Below are 8,049 nucleotides of genomic sequence, written 5' to 3' on the forward strand. Positions count from 1 at the left end.
TTCCAGTCTATTTTCTTCCCAGAGGCCAGAAGCGCTTTTCTAGAGTGCATATCTGCACATGGGCCTCGCTGCTCAACGCCCCGACACCCTCCAGTGTCCTCACTCAGGGAAAAGAAATCAAGCAGAGACAGCTCCGACCGCTGTCTCTCCTTTAGGGTTGTTACTTAGGTTCCTCCAGCGATCGAGCGGGCGCGCTTTGCTGTCCTTAGCTGTCTGAGATCCTTCAACGGGTTATTCGGGCACACTTAGGCCCAAGCTCTCCATCCCCACCGCCCTCCCCCAGTCCTCGCGGGTAGAAGGGGGCGGAAGAAGACGGACGCGGGGCAGCGACAAGGTACGGGGACTGGAGATCGGGCCCCGCCGGGAGGAGCCACCCGGCCCCGCCCCCTGACGCCGCCATTGGCCGTGGTGGAGCGAGTGGAACTGCAGCTTCGCGCGCCCGCAGCATCTTTGGAGGGAAGGTCCGGAGTTGGCAGCTCCCGGAGAGCTGTCGCGGCGCCGGGAGGCTGTCAGGGGGGTCGAGGCAAGGCTACCTGGACCAGGACCCTGCGCTCTTCCCGCCGTTCAGTCTTGAACCCATTCCGTGGCAGCCGCGCACTCTCACACGCCTTTTCCGCGCGCGGCTCTGGGGCGCGATGGAAGCAGAGCTGTTTCAGAGTCTGCTGGAGGCGAACTGCAGTCTGGCGCTGGCGGAAGAGCTGCTTTTGGACGGCTGGGGGCATACCCTGGACCCCGAGGGTAGGCAAGAGGCAGGCGGACCCGGGCGGAGCGGGCTCCATCCCTGGCGCGCTCGGTGCGCGCAGGAAGCCCGCGCTCCCACCACCCTGCGTCCCACGGAACCCTGCGTCCCAGACAACCCTTCTGAACCACACTCCGCTCTCTTCTGTCGCCAGGTTCCTACTCATACTGCAACACAACCTTAGATCAGATCGGGACGTGTTGGCCCCGGAGCGCGGCCGGAGCCCTGGTGGAGAGACCGTGCCCCGAGTACTTCAATGGTATCAAGTACAACACGACCCGTGAGTGTCCCCAAAGGTTTAAGGAGTGGGGAGGGTTCCGGACCCAGATTCGGAGACCTGCTGAGGGACTTCGTAGCCCGTCACACCACTGGTGTTAGAACCCTTACCATATTAGGGTTGCGACGACCTCTCCCTGCTCCCCATGGTGCACCCAGGTACCGTGAGAACTAAGAAAATGGAAAGGAAATACTCCCTTGTCTTTGGGACAAACCTCTCTCCCACGTTGTAACGTCCGAGTGCCTCAAGTTCCACCATTAGAGGGGTCCACTTCTTTGTTTCCACAACGCCTACACCCCTCCCAGGAGCTGGCGTACATGCTAGCTCTCCAACCCCCAAGGTGCTTGCGTCACCCTACGACCAAAGAGGAGAGAGGGTCCAAAAAGATGGGGTTAGAGCTTTGGTTGGGGGCGGGGGAGGGTGGTGCAGGCCCTGGAGGCTGCAGCGCCACAGGGTGTGTGGTACCACCCCTTCCAAACCGGATGTGATGCTCCAGAACTGGCCAGCTGGGCTGTGAGTCAGGGGCCTGTGGGCGCCTCAGGTAGTGCGTGGTATCTGAATCAGGACCACCCCCACCTCCCAGGGAGAGCAGCCTGTGCCCCCCTTCTTCCCATACATATCAGAAACTGACTCCCTCTCTGTGGGGAACGCAGAGAGTGCTGGAGTAACACAACATCATAACAGCTCTGGGTCTAGGTATGTGATTGTGGTGGGCCCCTCATATCTCTCTAGTACTAGCAGTGACACCCCAGATAAGGGGGCTGTTTGTCTGAAGCCCCTTATCTTGGAAACAGCCTAGCTGAGTGTCTGTGTCTGAATAGTGGTCCAGTTCCCCCTTAAAATCAGCACCTGCGCACACAAACATACACACACATATGCCTGTCCAAACTCTGGTTAGAGGGCAAGAGCATCACTTACATTTCATACCAAGTGGCATTCCCTAGCTGTGCCAGCGGAGGGCTCTGGTGGTCCGGGAGTGGGTGTGATCTGAGGAATGTCAGTGTATAGTTGCTCCTAATAGAAGAGGGGCCTAACACGAAGATTTCTGGGTATTCTGAGACCTGCTTCCCATCCGTGGTTAAAACAGACCTCCCTGGGAACAAGTGAGGTGCTCTTTTCCTGGCTGAGATTATAAAAATGTGCCTCTGGAATTCTGTGAACCGTGTAGGGCCGCAGTGCTGAGAGACCCTAATTGAGACTGGGCAGTGGGAGACAGAGTCTTGTAGGGAACAGCGGATGATGAGGCTCATCCAAGGAGGATTTGAGGTGAACCACAGCCTGTGAACCTATCCAGGCTTTTACCCTGCCCTGAGCTTTCCCCTATTCTCCCCAACCTGCCTGGAGCTTCCCCAGAGTAGGGCCTGGGGATCCTCTTTATGGCAGAATTAAGCCCAGCATTTATTCAGTCAGTTCGCTGAGCACTTACTGTGTGCCAGCCACTACATTGGTACTGAGCCCTTTGCTCACAACACAACAGACAAAAAGAAGAGTGGTAACTGACCTGACTGGGAAGAGCAGGGGCTAAGAAAATTGGGGGTAAGCAGAGAATGCAGGGAAAGCTTCCCAGAGGAGGTGCGGGAGCTTATCCCAGACCACTCACATCCAGGGAGAAGCATGGAAAAAAGTTGGGACTTCACCAAGGTTGGCAAATGTAGTGCCAATTAGCTCCCAATAGCTAATGAACTCATATTGCTATGAGTCGGAATTGCATAGATGGCAGCAGGTTTAGTTTGATGGGTTTTATCTAATGAACCATTTTCTTCATTTGGACCAAAGTGCTGCCCACACTAACTGCTGGGGAGCATTACCATCAACCAGTAGCTGGGGTTTGAAGGGTGAGGGCAGGCTGGAGGACATCAGCCCAGGAGGGAAGAGCAAAGGCAGCTAATGGCAATGGAAATGAAGTGATTGATTTCCCTCCTCCCTTGTCTCCTGCGGCTGCTTCCTTTTCCCTGTTTGTCTTCTCTTTTAGAAAGACAGACACAGGGAGAAAAATAACTCCCATGAGAAGCAGGCGGAGAAGGAAAAACAGTTGGGGCTGTCCACATTTTTTAAGCTATTGTTCAAACCCCACTAGAGGCTCCTCCCTTCGAAGTTGGGGATTTGCTCGAGTGAGAATAACCACTCAGACTAAAGTCGGCAATCTTTCATCAACTCATCTGAACACAGAGAATAAACCTAGAGTGCTGATCATTTCCAGGCACCGGCTTCCACAGAGGAGAGTTTTACGTAGGAATCCTTCGTCTCCCCACCACCCTATAGTCCCTATGAGATATGAATTGCTTTTATGCCCATATTGCAGATGAGCAAACAGACTCAGAGACATGATGTATCTTGGTCATAGTTAAAACCCGCTCCTATAGGCCCTGGAGTCCTGGTGTGGCGCTGTGGGTTAATGCACCAGATTATAAAGCTGTTTGAACTGCAAGGTCGGTGGTTCAAGCTCACCAGCTGCTCCTTGGAAACCCTATACAGGGTTGCTATGGGTCAGAACTGACTCTATGGCACTTAGTAACAACAATAACATAGGCCCTTGTGTGGCACTGTAAGATAACCACTCAACCACAAGGTTGATTTGAACTACAAGGTTAGTGGTTCAAATGCACCAGCCGCTCCTTGGAAATCCTATACAGGGTCGCTATGAGCTGGAACCCACTCAATGACACTTAACAGCAACATAGATCTGGTGGCACTATGAGATCTATGTAGGGCTTCTAACTGCAAGATTGGTGATTCAAAGCCACCAGCTGCTCTGTGGGAGAAAGATGAAGCTGTCTCTTAAAAAGATTTCGTCTCACTAACCTTATTGCTGTGAGTCAGAATTGACTCAATGGCAGTAAACTTGGTTTTGGATTTTTTAGGAGCCAGTGCACAGGAGTCCCTGGGTGGTGCAGGTGGTTAACCCTCTTGGCTATTAACTGAAAGGTTGGAAGTTCCACCCAGAAGTACCTCAGAAGAAAGGTCTGGTGATCTGCTTCCGAAATGTCAGCCATTGTACAACCTTTGGAATACAGTTTTATTCTGACAGGCATGGGATTGCCAGGAATCAGAGCCAATTTAATAATAGCTGTTACTGGCAGGTAGTCCACAGTCCTCACTTTTAGTCACTGGGCAATACTGCCGCCATAAGAGAAGCGTCCAGTTTGTGAAGAGAGTTTAAAGAAACAGGAAAAAGACTCTGAGTTGGACTCTGGGGAACAGATTGGGTATTAGCAGGTGAATGAATATAGGGGAGGCATCCAAGCTGAGGGAAAAGGGTGAACAAAGGCATGGAAATGGGACTGGTAAACAGTTGTTGAGAGCACAGGTATAAGGAGAATGGGACAGATGAGACCAGGCTAATGGGTGGACACCAAGTGGTACAGCACATTATGGAGGGCTTCACCTGAGGGGCAGGAGCGAGCCTGGGGAGCTTGAGAGTAGAGGAACTAAAGGCAGGGAGGTCAAGCCAAGGGGAAAGAAACAAGAGAGCGCTGGCATTTGTAATGAACAAGATGCTGGTGGGAGAGGAGTGGGTGAAGGATCCAGGGATGGTGCCTAGTGTATGGGAGGTTATACTGAGCACATATGGGGGTGGATGTCATGTTTGAAGTACTGGAAGGACATCTGACTGCAGGTGTTCAGGTAGCACCCCCATATGTGTAGGGAGAAGCCCAGGAGAGTGCTGTGGGCTGGAGAGAAGCAGTTGGGAACTCTCTGGATATGGCAAGTTTGCGAGGCTGTGCCAAGCCCTGAGTCATCTCTCCCAGAGACTGTGTCCAGATGCAGCAAAGGCTAAGGGACAGGAAAAGACTTGTCCATGATCATATATGTTAGTCCATGGCAGAGCCAGGTTTAAACCCCATGTGTCCAATCCCCTCCCGTCCTCTCTCCACCTGCCATTCTGCTTGCTGCTGTAGTGGCCAAGGCTTACATTGGTCAATCCTTAGTCCTCACAAGCACCTAATGAGGAGACAGAGTAGTATCCTTATATTACACATGGGGAAACCGAGGCACAATGAAATTCAGTGAATTTCCCAACGTTATGCAATTGATAAGCAACAGAACAAGGATTCAAATCTAGGCACTGTTGCCTCTTCAGCAACTCTTACTGGATTAAGAGGAAAAGGGATTTTTTAAAAGGATTCTGGAGCTTTGGGGATTATTGGTGGCTTAGAAAGCCAGGTTTGGGACTCCCAACCAAGAGTTGTTCATGCCTTTTGGGGAAGTGATCACACATAGGTAAAATTTTGCTGAAGATAATTCAGAAGTGGTTGCAGCAGGTCATCAGCAGGGAATTACTAGAAGCCTCAAGCTGGATTCAGAAGAGGACATGGAATAAGGGATATCATTGCTGATGTCCGATGGCTCTTGTCTGAAAGTGGAGAATACCAGAAAGCTATTTACTTGTGTTCTATTGACTGTGTAAAGGCATTAAGTTGTGGGGATCATAACAAATTATAGAAAGTATTGCAAAGAATGGAAATTCCCGAAAACTTCACTGTGCTCTTGTGGAACCTGTACATAAACCAGGAAGAAGTTGTTTGAACAGAACAAAGAGAATACTGAGTGGTTTAAATCAGGAAATGTGTGCATCGGGATTGTATTCTTTCACCTTGTATTCAAACTTATTCAATCTGTTTACTGAGCAAAAAATCTACAAGCTGAACTACATGAAGAAGAACACAACATAAGGATTGAAGGAACTTCAACTTATTAACAACTTATGATTCGCAGATGGCACAACCTTACATGCTGAAAATGAAGACTCGGATCACTTACTGATGAAGATCAAAGACCACAACTTTTAATATAGATTATAACTCAACATAAAGAAAGCAAAAATCCTTGCAACTGGACAACTAAGCAATACCATGATAAAAAAAAGATTGAAGTTATCAAGGATTTCATTTTATTTGGATCCACAATTAATGCCCATGGAAGCAACAGTCAAGAAATCAAACAACACATTGCATTGGTCAACTCTACTGCAAAAGACCTCTTTCAAGTATTAAAAAGCAAAGATGTCACTTTTGGGACTAAAGTGCACTTGACCCAAACCTTGGCATTTTAAATCACCTCATATACATGTGACAGTAACGAACAAGGAAGACTGAAGTAGAACTGACACCTCTGAATTATGATGTTGGTGAAGAGTATTCAATATGCCACGAATGGCCAGAAGAGCAAACAAATATATAATGGAAGAAGTACAGCCAGAATTCTCCTTGAAGTGAAGATAGGAGGACTGGATTTCTCATATTTTATACATGTTATAGAAGGGACCAGTTCCTGGAGAAGGAACTCATGCTTAATAAGGTAGAGGAAGAGCCTCAGAGAGATGGATAGACGGTGGTTACAACAGTGAGTTCAGATGTAGCACCAATTACGAGAATGGCACAGGACCAGGTAGTGTTTCATTCTGTTGTACATAAGCTTGCTGTGAGTTAGAACCTACTTAACAGCACCGAACAACACCAGTAAGGAGCTCTGGTAGCATAGTGGTTACGAATCGGGCTGTGAACCTTAAAGTCAGCAGTTCGAAACTACCAGCTGCTCCGCGGGAGAAAGATGAGGCTTTCTGCTCCCGTAAAGATTTACAGCCTCGGAAACCCTATACAGGGTTGCTATGGGTCAGAACTGACTCAACGGCACTTAGCAACAACAACAACAACAACAACAACAGAAGCCACGAATTCAGGGCAGTGCTGGCCCAGTAAGGAAACCCACTGTCTCCGAGCTGGTCCTGCTCATGTCACCAGATGGGCCACAGCTCTCCTGCCACCACTGCCCTGGAGTCTTAAGCTTCCTGCAAGTCATCCCAGGAGAGACTTTCACCCATCTCCATCTCCTTTGGAGATGCTTCCGGTGCAGTGGGGTGGGACTGGGCATCTAGGTCACATGCTAAATGCTGGTTGCAAGGGAGCCTGAGAGATGAGGGTCTGGCGTTTCAATTCTATGGACAAGAGTAGTCTCGGCTTCCTACTAGGTTACCTCAAGCCCACATGGGAAGCAGGTGCCAATCCTCAGAGAACGAGAACAATCCTGAATGTCCATACACAGTATAACCTGGGGCAAGGCCCTTCCCTCCCTGGGTTTTTGTCTCTCTATTTGTGAAGAAAACTCCTGGTGTGGTGCTGTGGGATGGACACTGGAGTACTTACCACAAAGTTGGTGGATCAAACCCACCAGCCACTCCTTGGGAACTCTGTACAGGGTTGCTATGAGTCGGAACTGACTTAAAGGCACTTACCAACAAAAACATTTATAAAGAAGGGACATGGATTTGCCCACGGTGGTTTTGACCCATGGCGGACACTAGTCCAGCTTCCCAGCATTCTACAAATGCCTCTGAACGTTGATGTGTGTGAGTGTGTTTCTGGTTCTCTCGGTGTGACTTTGTCTTCCTGTCTCCATCTCAGTGCATTTTCCTCGCTGTCACATTCTGCGTCTCTGTGTCTTTCTCAGTCTCTCTTGTTTTCTATGCCCCCTTCTCTCATCTCCCTTCCTCACTCCTCTGTCTCTCCTTCCTTTTTCCCAATCTTTCCATCTCCCTCCTACTCTGACCCTTGCGGCTTCAGAGGAGGCTCTTCTGCCTCCTTCTGGATGAGGTCCATGTTCCTCATGCAGAGTCACTAGGTCCAGCTTGGCCTGAGCTTCAGCCTCCTGAAGCTAGGTTCCCACTACATGCAGCTGGGCTCATCCTTACCTTGGCATCTTCTAGCAGTGAGGGAAGAAGGGACACCCACATTTAACCACACCCCCACTCAGGAGATGGCTAGGGGACCTCACTTCCCAGAATCCTATTTTGAGGCAGACTGAAGCACTGATTTGTGCTAAAACGCAAACACAGATACTGAATGGTCTGGAGGCTATAATGGATCTTCCGCTGGGTCTAAACAGGCATGTTTTCTTCAGCCCTAAGTGAGCACTGTGACCTAGGAGTTGGCCTTGTGCTGACCTTCAGAAGAGCAGAGGTGACCAAAAAAGACCCTCAGGGGAACTCCAGACTGCTTAAAAGACCATAGTCACCAGGATCAACATCAGATATGGG

At 49.8% G+C, this 8,049-nt stretch overlaps 1 protein-coding gene across 2 annotated transcripts in view; it reads left to right on the top strand.

The window, feature by feature from the left end:
- The first annotated feature begins 635 nt into the window (after positions 1 to 635).
- Positions 636 to 8,049, top strand: part of CRHR2 (corticotropin releasing hormone receptor 2) — a 37,888-nt gene continuing 30,474 nt past the window's right edge. For both annotated transcript variants that reach the window (XM_006832164.1, XM_006832165.1), the window contains exons 1-2: positions 636 to 738; positions 894 to 1,019. In XM_006832164.1, the coding sequence (XP_006832227.1) occupies positions 636 to 738; positions 894 to 1,019 (229 nt within the window). The remainder of the gene's footprint in view (positions 739 to 893; positions 1,020 to 8,049) is intronic.

The sequence above is a fragment of the Chrysochloris asiatica genome, unplaced genomic scaffold (genome assembly GCF_000296735.1).
Source record: "Chrysochloris asiatica unplaced genomic scaffold, ChrAsi1.0 scaffold00006, whole genome shotgun sequence".
Lineage (NCBI taxonomy): Eukaryota > Metazoa > Chordata > Mammalia > Afrosoricida > Chrysochloridae > Chrysochloris > Chrysochloris asiatica.